Source organism: Glandiceps talaboti, chromosome 11 (genome assembly GCF_964340395.1).
Source record: "Glandiceps talaboti chromosome 11, keGlaTala1.1, whole genome shotgun sequence".
Taxonomy (NCBI): domain Eukaryota; kingdom Metazoa; phylum Hemichordata; class Enteropneusta; family Spengelidae; genus Glandiceps; species Glandiceps talaboti.
Window position 1 is genome coordinate 19,162,688 of NC_135559.1, and position 19,322 is coordinate 19,182,009.

Consider the following 19,322-nt stretch of genomic DNA (forward strand, 5'->3'; position numbering starts at 1 on the left):
AGGTCACCAGTGTTACTACACTTTTGCGAAGTAATACACGTAGGCTAGATCATGAACAAGTGTTGAAGACCAACAAATTATTTCTGTAGGCTTATAGATTTCATAATATTGTTATAAATCATACTTTATTACATCTGATGAATGTGTTCTATGAAAGTGTATATTTCCCGAGATACTGCGTTAATCACACGATCACATGGCTCACACCAAACAGCAGTAGCTTGAAATTGGGAGAAATTGCAAAACAACAAGGTAAAATTAGAAAGTTTGACGTTAATATCATACTTACTAAATTTCTAAATGTTTCGCTGCCCCCTGTGGTAACAGTTGAAAATAGGGGGAAAGAAGTGAAATAAACAAGATTTTAAGACTTTCTTTGAAATGTAGAGAAAATAATATTTGAAATCCTGAAAATTGCGAGAACAAAATTGATTATTTGCCCTTTACCCTATACTCAGACCACTGCACTAAGTAAAATGTACATGTCGTGGTATGAGATTTAGGTTTCGAAACGACCGGATGATGTAATTACATACGGAGTGTCTGGTGACCGGCGCTTGTCAGCAGCATTTTGTTCTCGTGACAAGCGCCGGGCACCATAGAACGAGCTGCAACAACCAATTCACGCAACTTTCTGTTCGGAAACCACCGTCATTCTCTTTCGACATTCTTCTGTTCAAGTGTCAGAACTACCGACTTTACCTACTTCACGCTCTTTACCACATTGCATTGTAACATATGTGTTAGCTGTACATGTCACGATTCGACGTTTAACTTGCGCGGCCGGTGTACATGGTGAGCGGATTACTTTGAGGCCATCACTGCACATGGGATAAAACAAGTAAAAAGACCATGCAACACCACAAAAACTATACACATTTTACGTGTCCTTCACAATAATGAATGTTATTGATGCAACAAACTTTAGTTGTTTTAGATTAATTACCTTTAATTACCTTTGCACGTAGTACTACATCACATACACGGCCATGGCCATGGCGCATACATGTATATTGGCGGTGCAGTGTACATGTGTGTACGCGGCGGACTTCGCGGTTGTTGGAAAAAAACAGGAGCTAGCACACGTAAATTAACAGTTTTGAGAACCGATGGTGTTTGATAAAGTGCAATCAATTTCAAAGGTAATAAGAACGTTTACTTGACGCCGAAACACATCATAATGGGTGTCAAAGGTCAAGTTATCAGCAGCATATTGTTCTCGTGACAAGCGCCGGGCACCAGCACGTCTAGTCTATCAGCTAGCCCTCGGATGTTCTTCCGATAAAATACGACACACAGCCGAACAACGCTATCGAGGATGGAACATCCGAGGTCTAGCGAATGTCATCAGGATATAAATAACTGCCAATCAGAGAACCGGATTAGCGACAAGCACAAACAGAGGACAATAGCTAAATTTTCATGCATATTCATCTTAAGGAGGGGCTTGTATAAATAACCACCAATGCGTTAACTGAAATGTGTGAATGACAACGTCTACACACTCATCAAACTCACAATTACCATAAACCGATAAGCCATAGTAATGACGTAAATGTGTTTGTCAACACAATTGCATGCAGAGATTCCCCGAGGTCATAGGTTATTGAATATATTAAAGTATATATATGCATAGATGGCCCAACCCACCACTCAATGTAATCTCAATGGAATGTCCGGTCTGAAAATGACATTCGCTAGACTGTTCGGGCAGGCCCTCACATGCGAACTTCGTTCGCTTATAGTTATAGCATCGAAAAGAAAGCCCGAACGTCTAGCAGCAAGACTACAGCACGTCATGCTGGTGACCAGCGCTTGTCAGCAGACTCGGCCAATTACATAATGGTCACAAAACATGCAGTTACATAACCCACTAACCCAGTGACGCGTCGTCTCGCCATATTCGGATTCACTAAGTCACAGGGGCGTGTAATATTTCATAGATTGTTGTTTTCTTATTGCTTAGAATGTCGTTTTCTTAGGAAAATATCGTACGAATATTGCTGCTACAAATGTATCAATCTCTATACTACGAAGAAATCTCTTCCCCTTACATGTAGGAATATATATTAATCAAAATGTTGTTATATTTAGTCTGTAGACCTGGAAAACAACAATCTATGAAATATTACACGCCCCTGTGGTCTAAGTTATCTTCGAACAAAATCAATGCATAGTTAGCTTTGGATAAATCAAGAGCTACATAGTAGTATAAAATATAAACAGTAGTAACAGAAGTACCACGCTTATACGGCCGTCGCGTCGCTCCATATTGGAATATACATTTTCAGAGGGACGTAGTCAGAATCGAGGTTCGGGCTCGGGTCATATCTCAGACCCCCCGGGCTCAGACCATGGATGAAAAGGTGCAAGGTGATCACTGACACTGTCAGGGCAGATTCATTCTATCAAAAGCTGAGTGGAAACTTTTAGTTTTACACATACCTAGTAGTACCTGGTAGCAAAACGCCGGCCTCCTAAAGTCTGCCGAAGTAACTAACTATATAGTATATATTCCTTAGGCAGTTTAATTTTTTCGGACATAACCTTGGCTCACCCACGGCGCGCCCGCATGCACATTTGGTGTATGAAGAATAAGAGAAAGCGTCTGCAGAAGAGCGCCCGCACTCGATGAACCTAAGTTACAGACAACACTTGACCCTGTCCACAGGAGCATGTAGTCTTGTTTGTACGTATTGATAGATACATGAAATTTCACTTCACGAACAGCTACTTTTAGCCCGTTTTGCTTGTTTGAATGGAAAATCAAATACCACTACCAATTTTTGTTGCCAATATAGAGAAGAAGAGAAAGGAAGACACCGAGGGAAATGTCCTGTAGCAACAGCTCAATATGCAAATTAACATTTCACATGAAATCAATCACACAGTCCATACCACGTGATGCGATCTAGGCTAATGACTGAAGGCTAGGCTGTGTTATAACGTCTTATAGTGACCAAAATTTGCATACAGAAGGCATTGTAATATTTGTTTTCTATTTTTCCTAGGGTACTGTACATGTTGCATTGGAACCCTGTCAGTGATCAAACCTGCAGATTATGGAAAGTATACATGTGCCTGGTAATGTGATGGGTTTCTGGCTTTGATTGGGCACACATATACATCAAATTGCCCCTCATTTACTGGTTTTCAGCTTCAGGAAAGAGTTACTATATAAAAGCCCTTGAGGTAGTAGCCCAAGGGTTGGGGGTGAGGGTATACACCACGGTTTTGACCCCCTTTTTCGACTCAAGTAGACTTTTGAGTCTTGATTTTTAAAGCATTATGTAAAGGTTTGACGGACCTCTTTGAATGCACTTATGACTTCTGACCCCATATTTTGAACAAAGTTGTTATCACGGGTTGTTTTTAGTCGGAAGTAGGTGCCCTTCTCCCGGGCCCCTGAGGCAGCCAATGAACTAGCGATGACTAAAGCATGTACGTGTAACATGAAAGTGTATCAAAAGTGTTCAAAACTCATGACATTCGACCTCTTTTTCTGGCTACAATGTAGACCTTTGACCCTTGTTTCTGGCTAAAATGCAATCTGATTAAAATCCGATGTGGTGAAAGCAGTTAGATGTCCTTATTTACCTCTATTCATCGTGTTGTGACCTTTCTTTTGTTCGGAGTAGAACAAAACAAAGGTCACAAGATGAATAGAGGTAAATAAGGACATCTAGCCGCTTTCACCACATCGGATTTTAATCAGATTGGCTAAAATGTAGACTTTTAACCCTTATTTTTTGAATTTTTGTAGAGTTTGAGGAATTGCTTCGAAAATCCACAAACATTGAGTGACTCTCCCCTACCCGGCTTGAATTTTTTGTTATCTCACCCCCCCCCCCCCCGACACGAACATTTTTCAATCATAACTCATTAACTGCTAATGGTGCACTACAAACATTATACAAATTGAGGTCGAGTGTTCCATTAAAACATGGCATGCACACACACTCATACACATGTACACATATGCATATATATGTAGGCATGTACATACATACATACATACATACATACATATATAAATATATAAAAAATTGAAAGAAGATCGAGTCTAATATTACATTATGGATTTACACTATGGACCTTTTATAAAATATACATCCATCCATCCATCCATCCATCCATCTATACATACATTTCTTTATGTTATGGATGTAGCATATTTCAACAGGAAGGGGTAACAATGAATGCAGCCAAAGTAGTACCATAGGTAAATTTTGAAAATAAGTTTGAAGGAGCAAAGTGGGGGTGGGTACGCGAGGGTGTTTCCCCTCCAAGAGATTTTTGAATTTCAAGGACTAAAAGAATGCTTTCTGGTGCCATTTTAAAATGTCAAATTTTGAGTAACCCCCCCTAGGCCCTTTCAATCCCCAATTTTTTGGGTAATCCCCCCTTTCACTCCCCAGTGTTCTTGAGTGACCCCCCTGTCATAAATAACGACAGCTCCCTAAGCACCAACAATTAATCATAGAAAATATATATTTTAATTTTTTATTTGGGAGATCAAAAACCATTAGCAACAGTTTACACTTACACATACACTGAAGTGACAGTAAGGTAGAAATGATAGATGATAGATACAGGCACTAAAGCTCTTGGTAAATACACATGTAACTACGACCGAGTCTAATATTTGTGTACCCAGAATGCCATGTCCAAGTGTTCATGGGTTATTTTAATATTTTATTTCTCTCAGTTTTAGAGAAGTTTTGCAATATAGAGGTGGTGAAAGTGAGTTTCCATGACTAACTAACTGGTCAGCAGCTTGGACAACCTCAGCCTCACACCTTTGTTCTCCTTTAAGGTGATTCAAAATGCTCACATTCACAATTGCTATTTCGCTAGACGACATGCTTGTAAAACGCATTATGGTTTTAAGACTTTAAAAAATCCATCTGCAAACACCTTAAAATGACCATTTTTAATTCAGTTCCCTTCTGTTTTTCAGGTATTTCCGGTCTCACCTCGACCACAGGATTTTGTGACATCATAAGGAGAAGTCGTTAGCACTAATTCTATGATGAGCGTAGTCAACAGGTGAACAAGTGACCTATCGGTCAGAATAGCTCCGCTGTTCTTTTTAGTCCCCGCCGGACGAAGTTCGGGACGGGGACTTATAGATTGGGTTCCGTCTGTCCGTGCGTCCGCAGCCGTTTCTTGGAGATGCCTGGACCGATTTTTTTCAAACTTGGTACAGGGGCAACATACAATGGCATACATATGCATGTCAATTTGTTTCATGATTCGATCCAATATGGCCGCCTAGCAGCCATTTTGTTTGCAAATTTTCCCTGTCTAAAGCCATAACTCAGACATGCTTGAACAGATCTCATTCAAAGTTGGTATTAGGACAGTGTTATATGATATACATGTGCATATCCATTTTCATCATGATACAATCCAATATGGCTGCCTGGCAGCCATTTTGTTTGCGAATTTTCCATGTCCAAAGTCATAACTCAGACATGCTTGAACAGATCTCATTCAAAGTTGGTATTAGGACAGCGTTCTATGACATACATGTGCATATTCATTGTTGTCATGATACGATCCAATATGGCTGCCTAGCAGCCATTTTGTTTGCGAATTTTCCATGTCCAAAGCCATAACTCAGACATGCTTGAACAGATCTCATTCAAAGTTGGTATTAGGACAGTGTTCTATGACATACATGTGCATATCCATTTTGGTCGTGATACGATCCCCCATACATACCAGACTCATCTTTTATTGTACTAGGCATGTTCCATGTCCAACAAGCAGACACAACATATCTAAGTCTGTTTGATTTAGGTTCACAGGTGTTGTTGCATGATCAGAGTAGTGATAATTCCTTAAAACCCAATCATAGCGGGGACTATGTCATTCTCAATGACTTGTTATTTTTGTAACATGTAGAAGTGGTTCAGATGTTCAGCTCTTTGCAGTTTTGATTTAGCGATGTTATAAAGTGGTTAGTGGTTTCATATGATGTCTCACTATAAAATACATTTTACACAGAAAGTTGGTAAAATATTGTACCTTTATACCATAGTCACCATTTTACAAAATATCTCAGAAAAATAATGACTGGGAAATGCACCCCCCCCCCCCCCCCCAAATGAGTTTTGAGGTTGGCTATAAATAATTCCAGTGTCTTATGGCTTTAATCCCGGAAAATTTTAATAATGAATGAAATAAACTAGGGATATAAAATAATTTTGAGGCAATTCGAATTTCATTTTTCTAACAAATTTACCAAAAACACCATAATTGTCAACAACATTCAACTTGTAGTAGACATAACACTGTCTGATATTTTAATCTAATAGTCTATGGACCTCCTTGCAGGTGCAATCGGTTTAGCGTGTTTTTTTTTACTTTAAGTTGTTTACACACACACACAGACACGGGGCGATCCCTACAGTTTGTTATCATTCCAGCTGATTGTCATATGAAGTGGCCTTTCCGACAACAAGTCCATGAATTAAGAGAATCGAAAATGTCATGTTATTAACATTACTGTGGTATACGATAGAAATGCCGTAGGAAAAAATATAAAAAAAGTACTAAAAATAGCAGAATTTCAATTTCCAGAAAAAGCTAGTTGTGAACGAGGATGTTGTGCATTACCACATCGCAACATCAGCAATTTTGATGTGGCAATTTTGCCACCAATATAGCCATATTACATTGCTTGTTTGACGTGAATGGTGTATTTTGATAAGTGGCAGTTTACTTAAAGTCTCGTGGACTGATTTCCAATATGGCGTCAGTCACAATGCTCATTAATTTTTATTTTAGATAACAAAAAAAAAAAAAATAAAAAATAGAAAAGATGTGCAGACTTGAAATTAACAAATCTGAGTAAGCTACCCTCTGCACATCAACACACCAGATATCAAAGAAATCTGACAAGTAGTATTTGAGGAGATGATGAAAATATCATTTTTGAAAAAAAAATCATAAAAAATTGAAAATTGCACAGATCAACTTGGCATGAACAAATCTGAATAGCCTCCCCCAGGGAACGTGGACACCAAATATCCAAGTATTTGGGAGATGATGATGAAAATAAAAAAAGTTGACGGACACCTATGATTCACTTATACTAGTACCTCTATACCTCTATACCCACCTATACCTAAAGCTACGCTTTCTGCTTTCACTGACGGCGGAGCTAATAAAACTCCATAGCATTGTGAAAAAATACATTGCTGGTGGTTGTAATAGACATCAGTAATCAAAAACTACAGTGTACATGTCTTATTAACCAACATTTACTGATATTTACAGTTTCTGACTAATTGTCAGTGTATGTGGGTATAAATGCTAAAATATTATGTCCCATAAACAAACGGCTAGACTAGATATACATAAACACTTGTAATGTCACGTTTCACATTCAATGAGTTTTATTTATCTGATTTTTATCATTTGCTGACAAGAAGCATTACAATACCAACATGGGGCGTTGAAGGCATCCCAAGGATGGCATATTTTAGCCCACTCATATGTTATCTAACAAGCGACCTATCGGTCAGAATAGCTCCGCTGTTTTTTTTTTTAATTATTATTTTTTTTTTATTTTGGTGACATGTAGAAGTGGTTCAGTTCTTCACTATGCAGTTTTGTTTTAGCGATGTAATAAAGTGGTTACTGGTTTCATATGTCTCACTATAAAACACATTTTACACAGAAGTTGGTAACGTATTGTACTTTTATGCCATAGTCACCATTTTATAATAAAAATCTACTGTTATGAAAAATTGCACAAAATCTCTGAAAAAAATGAATGGGAAATGCACACAAGAAAAAAGAATAAAAAAGAGGATTTTGAGGTTGGCTATAAATAATTCCAGTGTCTTACAGCTTTAACCCTGGAAAATGTTAATGATGAATGAAATAAACTAGGGATCTAAAATAATTTTGAGGCAATTTGAATTTCAATTTTCTAACAAATTTACCAAGTCAACAACATTAAACTTGTACTAGTTGTAGTAGATATATATAGGGAAGAAATGTATTAATCGCCATCTTAGTTTCCGTACGGCGACATTCCCAAGTACCCGGAAGAGAGTCATTCTCAGCCATACGTTATAGTGGTAACACTCGTTCATGTTCGATTACCTTTCATAAAGAAAACACAATGAAATGGTTGAAGTGATCTTTTTTTTAAATTTCTTTTCATCACAAAAACAAAATCTGTGTGATCAAAAGTGTTGTAAACTAAACCAGAAAGAATTATCGGACTGGCTAAATTTCCCGCTGAACTGGAGTAAGGTCCAAGCCTCGATAGTACGTGAGGAAATCGTCTCAAACTAGCGATACAACTTTCAAAATATAACTTGACATGTCTTCATTTGTTAGAGTTATACAATTCAAGACGGGTTTTCACTCGAAAAAAACAATTCTGTGAATAATGACACTCTGAACGCAGCGATTTCTCGGACGATGTTACCACTGTAATGTATGGCTGGCAACGACTTGCTTCCGGGTTAGTCCCTCGTTCATCCGGGTACTTGGGATTGTCGCCGTACGGAAACTCACTTGTCGTGCATTACCACATCGGTAATTTTGATGCTGTAATTTTGCCACCAATATTGATCGTACAAAAACAAAACTCCATAAATGAACCACAAAAATCGTCCCATATACTTCAGTTCAGGCATGCACGACTTCTCACTTGATCGTGAGGTGCGTATACTGGAATGAACCATTCTGTAGGAGGGGTGGAGAATTTGATTTGAAGTTTACAACCCTGTTTCGAACAAATATTTGTCATTTGGGCACACAATGCGTAGAATTAAGACTACAGCACATATTACATTGCTTGTTTGACGTCAATAGTGTCTTTTGAAAAGTTGCAGTTTACCTAAAGTCTCGCGGACTGATTTCCAATATGGCGTCGGTCATAATGCTCATTAACATATTCATTTTTTTTAAATTACAAAAAAAAATCATAAAAAATAAAAAGACTTGAAATTAACAATCTAAGTAAGCTACCCCCTGCGCATCAACACACCAGATATCAAAGCAATCTTACAAGAAGTACGTGAGGAGATGATGAAAATGTCATTTTATGAAAGAAAATCATAAAAAATTGAAAATGGCACAGATCAACTTGGCATGAACAAATCTGAATAGCCTCCCCCCCAGGGAACATGCACACCCAATATCGAAGAACTCTGACTCACTTTAGGCGAAGATAATGAAAATATAAAAGTTTGACGGACACCTATGACTCACTCTACTCTCTATACTCTATACAACCTATACCTAAAGCTACGCTTTCAGCTTTCGCTGACAGCGGAGCTAATAAAACTCTTCTAACTCATTAAACAAATGCCCTTTCATTTAAGTTTATCATGATATGCTCCTTCATCAGATTGTCACTTCGTGTGAAGATGTTCAATCAGAGTTCCAGCTAACTGAAACACACTCTTTACAAACAAATGGGATTTAATTTGTGTGAATCATGATGTGATTCTCTAGATGGCTACTTTGACAAAACTGTGTACCACACTCTTTACACACATATGGTCTTTGATTTGTGTGAATCCTCATATGTCTCTTCAGATTTGAAGTCGTAGTAAACCCATTACCACATTCTTTACACACACATGGTCTTTCATTTGTGTGTATCCTCATGTGTGTTTTGAGATGTGAAGTCATAGTAAACCCCTTTCCACATTCTTTACACACATATGGTCTTTCATTTGTGTGGATCCGCATGTGTGCCTTCAGAGGTGAAGTCTGTGTAAATCCTTTACCACATTCTTTACACACACATGGTCTTTCATTTGTGTGGATCCTCATGTGTACCTTCAAATTTGAAGCCATAGTAAACCCCTTTCCACATTCTTTACACACATATGGTCTTTCATTTGTGTGGATCCTCATGTGTACCTTCAGATCTGAAGTCATAGTAAACCCTTTACCACACTCTTTACATACATATGGTCTTTCATTTGTGTGAATCCTCATGTGTCTCTTCAGATTTGAAGTCGTAGTAAACCCTTCACCACATTCTTTACACACACATGGTCTTTCATTTGTGTGGATCCTCATGTGTATCTTCAGATGTGACACCCTAGTACACCCCTTTCCACATTCTTTACACACATATGGTCTTTCATTTGTGTGTATCCTCATGTGTGTTTTGAGATGTGAAGCCATAGTAAACCCCTTTCCACATTCTTTACACACATATTGTCTTTCATTTGTGTGGATCCTCATGTGTGCCTTCAGATGTGAAGTCTGTGTAAATCCTTTACCACATTCTTTACACACACGTGGTCTTTCATGTGTGTGTATCCTCATGTGTATCTTCAGATGTGAAACCCTAGTAAACCCCTTTCCACATTCTTTACACACACATGGTCTTTCATTTGTGTGTATCCTCATGTGTGCCTTCAGATGTGAAGTCCTAGTAAACCCTTTACCACATTCTTTACACACATATGGTCTTTCATTTGTGTGGATCCTCATGTGTCTCTTCAGATGTGAAGCCAAAGTAAACCCTTTACCACACTCTTTACACACACATGGTCTTTCATTTGTGTGTATCCTCATGTGTATATTCAGATGTGAAGTCCTAGTAAACCCTTTACCACATTCTTTACACACACATGGTCTTTCATTTGTGTGGATCCTAATGTGTGTCTTTAGAATACTTCTCTGATTAAACCCTTTACCACATTCTTTACACACATATGGTCTTCCATTTGTGTGGATCCTAATGTGTGCCTTCAGATGTGAAGTCTTAGTAAACCTTTTACCACATTCGATACACTCATATGGTCTTTCATTTGTGCAGATTATCTGGGGCATTACTACTATAACTCTACTCTTGTCTTTAAACACTTTGCTTTCATCTGTGATTCCAGAGTCATAATTCTGTTTTTGGTTCACTTTCTCATGGTCAATTCCTAGTAGCTGAGCACTTACAAAATCTACTTGGTCAATCGCAATAGGAAATGGATGATGCACTTGAGTGGATAAGTTACTGTCTGACTCCAATCCTTTGTTTGAGTGTTTAACTTCACTGACATTGACACAAGAGGAAGGACACCCAAGTCCATCTGTTCTTGAACCTTCACTAGTTCCTTTCCAGTAATTCTGCACAGTATTAATATCATGTTCATCTGGTATTACAGTATCTTCTTTATCTATTTGTATCTCATCTTTTACTGTGATATTGGAAAAGATATTTTCTGCTACTAACTCTGGTTTGACTTCAGTATTGACTGGCATGAGTTCGTTAGAATATGGCATCCCTGTTAAATCAAGCCTTGTGTCATTAGTTATGCCTTCATCAACAAGAATGTAGTTGCTGACAATATCTTCCTGTTTGATCACCACCCCTTCTTTTTCTAGTATTTGTTGTTCATCTTTGATTGCGATGGGTTTAGTAGGATAGTCATGAGTCTTTTCCACCTTGTACACAATACTCTCATTTTGTTGATTGTGAAGAGAGTGTAGGTTCTCAAATTGATCTTCATATTTGATTGGATCCGGTTCATTAGCACAGTAATGGGCATCTGTCACATTACACATGATACTGTTTTCTTGCTGACAGTGACAAGAATAGTTGTTCTCAGATTGTTCTTTATATCTGACTGAGATAGGTTCACTAGGACAATAAGAGGAATCCATCACATTACACATGATACCATTTTCTTGCTGACTGTGAAGTGGATCATTGTTTGTAGAATCTTCTTCCTTGACTATAATTTTCTCCATCTCTTGGGACATCAAGGAGTCAGTTATCTAATGAAAAAGAATGGAAAAATAAACTATAGTATAAGAACACATGTTAAAAATCTACGTAAAAATGACAATTAGGAGAAATGGCAAAACAACAAGGTAAAATTAGAAAGTTTGACGTTAATATTATACTTCCTAAATTTCTAATCGAAAATCTATGAGATGTAAATTGAATGCCTCCTGTAAGGGAATCACCAATTATGCAAATTACCCATTAAAATGATATTCAAAACAAATATGGTAATGAACGTTTTTCGACAAAGTACTGACAATAATTAATTATGCAAAGTGTTCCCTAAATCTTTGGGTGAAATCGACGGCTTTTATAGTACATATACACTCTGTTACATTTAACGTACGTATTAAATTGTATGGAAATTGAAGTACGCAGTCTTAAGATATAGCCTAATTACCCAAACTCATTGATTATGCAAATTATTCATTAACACCATAAGGTACATCAACAAATCTTATAGGACAAATGCATTTCGTTATATTTAAAGAATATACTAAATTATATCGTAATTGAAGTATGTAGTCTTAAGATATATAGCCTAATTGCCTAAATTCATTAATTATGCAAATGATTCATTAAGACTTAAAGTTACATCAACAAGCTTGATACAGTATATGTAATATACGTTTATTTGATATTTGTACCAAATTATATGAAGTTTGAAACTTGAATTCATAAGATATAGACTTATTGCTGAAAACCGTTGATTATGCAAATGAGTCAATAAAATTTATTGGATATTTACCAAAACCTAATCAGATCTTCCTTTTCCCAATAGGAAAATGTGTACCAAATTTCATATCAATTGACCAAGTCATTTTGGAGAAAACGATGTCACATACACACACAGACATTTCTGCCCGTTTCTGCCCCTAAAGTATCTCCTTATGGAAGGAAATCAAACGTGTCAGTCATTACTTACACCAATTCATGTGTATACTCATGGTATTTGCACAAGTGTGATACTACAAATAACACCAATAATATTGTAGCACAACTATAAATTTTTTGTGTTACTTTTTCTTATTCTTAAAGGTGGTTCAAAATGCTCACATTCACTATTGGTATTTTGCTAGACATGTTTGTGAAATGTATTCTGGTTTTAAAATTTTAAAAAAGTGTCTGCAAACACCTTGAAATGACCTTTTTTTTCAGTCGGTTCCCTTCGGATTTACTTCGAGAGTTTTCAACAGGTAAATAAAACTGTATCATCTTACTAGTTTATGCATGATCGAATGTTTGTCCAGTGTGATAATCTCCCAGCAGATGAGAGATAAAGCAAACTGTTAACGTAAGTGATCTCTCGCCAATTATAAGATTAGGAATGTTTTAATGTAGATAAGAGGAGAATGGACAAGGCGTCTTTATTTAGTCAATAAAGAAAAGAGAGAATTCCATACAGCCTCAGACTGCTAGTGGTCTGAGATATAGCTGAGAGCAAAGTAACCAGGGAAAGAAAAAGAGATAGTCAAAACTGTCTAAGCATTCACCCTGACAGAGCGGCCACCTTCTCTTAGCGGTCACTTTGTGGCAGTCTCGTGCAATTTTACATGTTAATGACACTTGATAAAACGGCCACCTCTTTAAGGCGGTCAGCGGCCACCTATTACCGGCCCAATTTGGTAATTATACCATGTATAAAGGTCAGTATCTTTGAGTTGAAACTCTCAATTGAAATAGAAAGTCTTCAGAGGTAGTCCGATGTTTTGTTTTATCGCCGTATCGGTGTGAAAACACACACCTCCTTTGGTTTACGGAAACAAGACAATGACGTAGTTCATTCATGTTATTCACTATGGCCACACTGTGGGCATCACCCGGTAACATCAAACAGGGTGACTGTACCGCCAATAGACCCACAGTAATGTCAACGATACCCGTTTAACACTTGCTGCAATGCCGAAAGGAGTCAGAAACTTTACAATTGTACAATTGACAGGTCATAGGTCAAAGTGCGTCATCACGTAACACGTGAACCACAGTCCCTCTGTGCGTGAACGTAACAAAACATCAATGGCAGCAACTGTGTTTATAATCGCAGTGCGAGAGCTTCGTACATGTACCATTCCATGCTTTAGCATCGTAGCTGTCACGTCGTAACAAATCGTATCACAGCATTATTTACAGTTTATCACCGAAATCATGGCGAAGGCTGTTCGGAAGACTTTGACTTTGAACGAGAAGGTCGAGGTTATCAGTCTGTACAAAGCAAGTGGTTGTTCTGTGGGCTCAAACTGGCTGAGAAGTATGGTGTTGGGCGTGCCCAGATACTGAACATACTAAAACGCAAGTCTGAATATTTGGCAATGCACCAGGTGATCGTAGAAGAAAGATTCGAAAGACGAAAAACTGTGTTACATAAATTTGTAATTGGACTAGACTGTATTCATGATTGATATTTTTCACAGAAACTGCAAAATTATAATGTATCATGCAAAGCAGAGTTGTCATTGAATTGTAAATACATGTACATGTATTTTTGATGTGAGATTAAATAATTAGTTTTGAAACCCTTAATATTGTGTTGTATTTAGTTTGCGTCCCCACTTCTCTTAACCGATTACAAAAACAACCAACCCTCTACAGAAAGGCCACCTCTCTATAGTGGCAACATATTGTTGGTCCCTTGGCTGACCACTATACACAGGTTTGACTGTAGTTTTAAAACTCAATGAGTGAATTGATCAATATCACACACAAAATAAGTAATATTGCACCACAAAAATTGACCATTCAATCGATCAATCATTCAACCAAATAATGAATCAATCAATCAACCGATCGATCAATCAATCAGTTACATGCTCGCTGCCCCCCCCCCCCCCCCCCCCCCCCCGTGGTAACAGTTGAAAATAGGGGGAAAAAGTGAAATAAACAACATTTTAAGACTTTCTTTGAAATGTAGAGAAAATAATATTTGAAATCCTGAAAATTGCGATTATTTGCCCTTTACCCTATACTCAGACCACTGCACTAAGGGACTTGTCAGTTTCTTCAGCCTGGGGGGGGGGGTGGATTCTTAAATTGGGCCGACAAAAAGTCACTGACCCCCTATCTGTAAAATCAAAAACAGGCTGACCCCCCCCATCACTTAATTCTAAAACATGATGACCCCCCCCCACACCCATATATATATATATATATATATATATATATATATATATATATATATATATATATATATATATATATATATATATATATATATATATATATATATATATATATATATATATATATATATATATATATAATATTCACATGACAGGTATTTTTTTATCGTGGTTCAGTGTGGACTGCTTGACTGTCTTGCATCTACTTTATAAGATCCTGGGATAGCACTATCATAATTGTAATTATTGACTGCACAGGGTAGATATATTCCAAAAGGAGTTTAATAGCATCTTGACAGTGAAAGATATTGGAAAGCTTGAGCAGGGAATATGTATATCTCTTATGGGGGGGGGGGGGGTCCCCCCCTAGAAGCCGTTGAGGTTTTTTACTCTGAAAAGTCAATTTTGAGACTATTCAGACCCTTTCAGACAATAATTTCCAAGCTTTACAAAACAGCACCAACATGTAAAAGAAAAAAATATATTTGAAATATTAAGTTTGATAGCATCTTGACAGTAAGAGGTAGGGGGAAGAGCTTGAGACTGGGATGTGTACACCTCATACAGTGGGGGGGGGGGGGGGTTCCTAGGGGGTCTCCCCTTAGAAGTCCAGGAGGTTTTTTACTCTGAAAAGTCAATTTTGAGACTATTCAGACCCTTTCAGCCAATAATTTCCAAGCTTTACAAGAAAGACAGCACCAACATGTAAAAAGCAACTACACAGGGTTGAAATATTTTTGAAATATACTTTGATAGCATCTTGGGAAGAGCTTGAAACTGGGATATGTCCACCTCATGTGGGTGGTGCAAGGGGGTCTCCCTCTAGAAGCCCTTGAGGATTTTTACTCTTAAAGCCAATTTTTAGGCTATTCAGACCCTTTCAAGCAAGTATCAGAAACTATTCTTTATAACTCACACAGGGTTGAAATATGTTCTTCTCAAGTTAAATGGCATTATTTACATGTAGTAAAGGTCAGCACATCTACTGGTAGTATCATTGGTAGGGGAGATTAAGAGTTTAAGGCAATTTTAGACTACCTTGGCAAACATTTCACATCTTTAAAAGACTATCATCTCAAATTAGAATTGGGTGAAAATATTTAAGAAAAGTTTAATACCATTATGACTGTAAAAAGGTTGTTGGTTCATCTGAGTGTTGGTTGAATGCATGAGTGACCTTTGGGTGAGGGAGTCCTTGGACGTTTTCCCCTGGCAGATCTGCAGTTTTTTGCTGCTATTAAGGCAATGTTTAGGTTATTCATAGCCTTTGAGGTAATATTTCCAAGCTTCGAATAGCTAACGTAAATGTAAGTTTTAAATGAGTTTCCCATGTCACATAAAAATGGCCCCGTAACATTGGTATAGTGGCATTAATATTGCATATATAGTAAATAAAGTCAAAGGTACAATGTTAGAAAACTTTAAGTGGTCATACCTAGTGTATACATGTAATAGAAACTGGAATCTGATGAGATGTTGTGATTTGTAGTGTCAATAACATGTAGTGTCCAACATAGAAAATGTATTAATCCCTTCTGACAAGTTCATAGTGATGAGTAGGGAACATTTTAGATTAACTTCTTTTATAAACTATCTACGAAGATTACCATTATGAAACCTTCAAGTTCACTTTTGCCCCAAAGTGCAATATAAGTGAAGCACTGATTGTGAAACAGCTAAGCATTTACATGACATGTTCTGTAACTAGTGTGGTAGCTAGGTAATACATGTATATGTATATTTATAGTTATGCTTGAACTAATAAGTAAGAATTAATGTAAGAAACAGGGAGAAAAACAAATATTTACATGTACCACATTTCAGGCAACTTGCTATATGCCATTGTAGAAAAAAGATTTTTTTTCTTTTATCACAATCCAAAACACAATGACCCCCCCCCCATCCACAATTTTGAAAACAGCATGACCCCCCCCCCCACTGCCAATTTCAAAAACAGGGTGACCCCCTCCCAATCCACACCCCCCCCCCCCCCTCCCCAGGCTAAAGAAACTGACCGGTCCCTAAGTAAAATGTACATGTCGTGGCATACAAGTCTAACAGCATACCCCCATGCGCAGGACACTCCTCCAAGCAGGCACCTCCAAGCTCAGGACGCCCCCTAGGAACATGTTCGTGAAATGCTTTTGTTTATCCTTGTGTTCTTTGTGTAACGATACCATTCGAGGTGGTACTGGGTGTGTACGTTTATAGTTGTTCGATACTCTTAATTTTTTTTTACCCTTTGTAGGAATTGAAATCATTAGGTTGTCCTTGTAAACTGTATTTTTTGCTTTTTATCTCTTAATTTCCTTATCACATGACTTTGTATGTTTTCAATAATATAGCATTTCGTACACTCTTTCTTGTATTATTTTGTTGACAGCTAGCTATATATAAATTCCTAAAGGATCACTGATCACTGACACTAGCGCATTATCATTTCCCGAGACCGTCCCCAAGCTGGAGCTACTTCCAATGTTCGGAGATGCAAGTTTCGAGTGGCAGTGTCGATATCGCTGCCAAACAATGTGTTCAATACCTTGGAGCTGACTTGGACCAATCATTGTCAGGTGAAACTATGGCAGCCAAGGTTGTTAAAAAATCACACTCTCATCTGAAGTTTTTATATCGCAATAAGTAATTAGTAGATACTAATATCAGAAAACTACTCGCTAATTGTCTAGTTCAATGTCATTTTGATTATACCAGTTCATATTGGTATAGTGCCTTGACTATATGGAAAGCAAACACAAACTTCAAACTTCTCAAAATAAGGTTATACGATTTGTCCTGGATGTGCCACCGCGGACTTTATATTGAACCAACTCATTTCAAAGAATTGGGATGGCTCCCCGTCGGTCACAGGGTTTCATATATCAAGCTCACCATACATATGTATACATTGTACATAGAGTTAGAACAGGATTGGCACCCAAATATCTACCCGATCCATTTGTTTTTAGTCATGTATATAGAACTAGATCTGGTCCCTATTCTATTTTTATTCCAAGTGGGGCTCGGTTTTATCAGAATAGTTTTGTTTATACAGCCAGTGTGCAATGGAACAAAGTACAAAGTAATGTACAGAGCGTAACTTCTAGTACTCTTTTTAAGAAATGGTTGAAAGGATACTTTTATGATTTAATGGATCGATGTACGGTGTAAAAGATGACTTCCTTTTTTACTGATTGTTGTTTATTCTCTTGTGAGTTTAATCTGTATGTTGGTAAAGTTGAGTTTGTCTGTTGTATGTGGGACCACAGTGGAAATAAGTTTTTAACTTTTCTGTGTTATCCCAGCACAATAACGTTTATTTTCTTTGTTGTAACTGTTTTCTGTATAACTGTATACTGAATGTTTATTTTATTGTGCTGAAATAAATCAAATCAAATCAATACCATATTAGACAAGTACATTAACATTTCCCGAAACCGTCCCCAAGCTGGAGCTACTAACAATACCATATTAGACTAGTACATGTACATTAACATTTATTGAGACCGTCCCAAGCTGGAGCTACTTGCAATACGATATTAGACTAGTATTTATTTATTTATTTATTTATTCATTTGAGATGTCTACAGGATTACCCCATTTACAGACACTCTGAATTTGGAAAGACTAAAATGCATACATATAAAAATAGAAATAAAATAAATTAAAAAAAGATAAAATTACTGAAATTGCGTTAAATTCACAAATCAACTATTTCATTTAGGACATCTTTTCTAAAAGTACTGAGACTTGAAAATATGTCAGTGTTTTGCAAGGTATTGATAAAATTGAACGTCCTAGGTAAAAACAAGTTTTTCCTTTGAGTACAATTAAAATGTGCCATTTTGAATGTGCAGTGGGAACGGAGATTCCTGGAGGGCACATGAAACAGGACATTGGCAACAATATACATTGAGTTAAAAGAGCATTTATATAAAAAGACTGCATCCAGCAATTTCCTACGAGATTGAAGACTTTGAATATTAAAATACTGACAAAGACTACTGTAATCGAGGTTTACTCCTTTACCATGGAACGATTTGTGTAACTCCCAGCTTAAATTAGTTGAGAGGACAACGCCAAGATCTTTCTTGGTTTACACGGTCGATTTTGATGCCGTTACGCTTACATTGAACTGCACATGCGTAAACAATATTTGTATGCGGCCTGCGCTTGGAGGTGCCTGGAGGAGTGTCCTTCGCTGAGAAGTATGCTGTTAGACCCTACTCTGTTGTGGTCTGAGATTTAGATTTCGAAACGTCCGGATGGTGTAATTACATAATGGTCCCAAAACACGCACTTACATAACACACTAACCCAATGACGCGTCGTCTCGCCTATTCGGATTCACCAAGGTGACTCATAGTCTAGGTTATCTTCGAACAAAATCAATATTTGTAGTTAGCTCCACAGGGGCGTGTAATATTGCATAGATTGTT

General features: G+C 37.4%; 1 protein-coding gene across 1 annotated transcript; it reads right to left on the reverse strand.

Moving 5' to 3' along the window:
* Nucleotides 1-9,453: 9,453 nt before the first annotated feature.
* Nucleotides 9,454-11,661, reverse strand: LOC144442117 (uncharacterized). The gene has a single exon (XM_078131384.1). The coding sequence runs from the start codon at nucleotides 11,659-11,661 to the stop codon at nucleotides 9,454-9,456; it is 2,208 nt and encodes a 735-aa protein (XP_077987510.1).
* Nucleotides 11,662-19,322: the final 7,661 nt, after the last annotated feature.

What these genes read in the sequence shown, in the direction of transcription:
- LOC144442117 (XM_078131384.1), bottom strand. Translation starts at nt 11,661, where the DNA reads ATGTGTAATGTGATGGATTCCTCTTATTGTCCTAGTGAACCTATCTCA.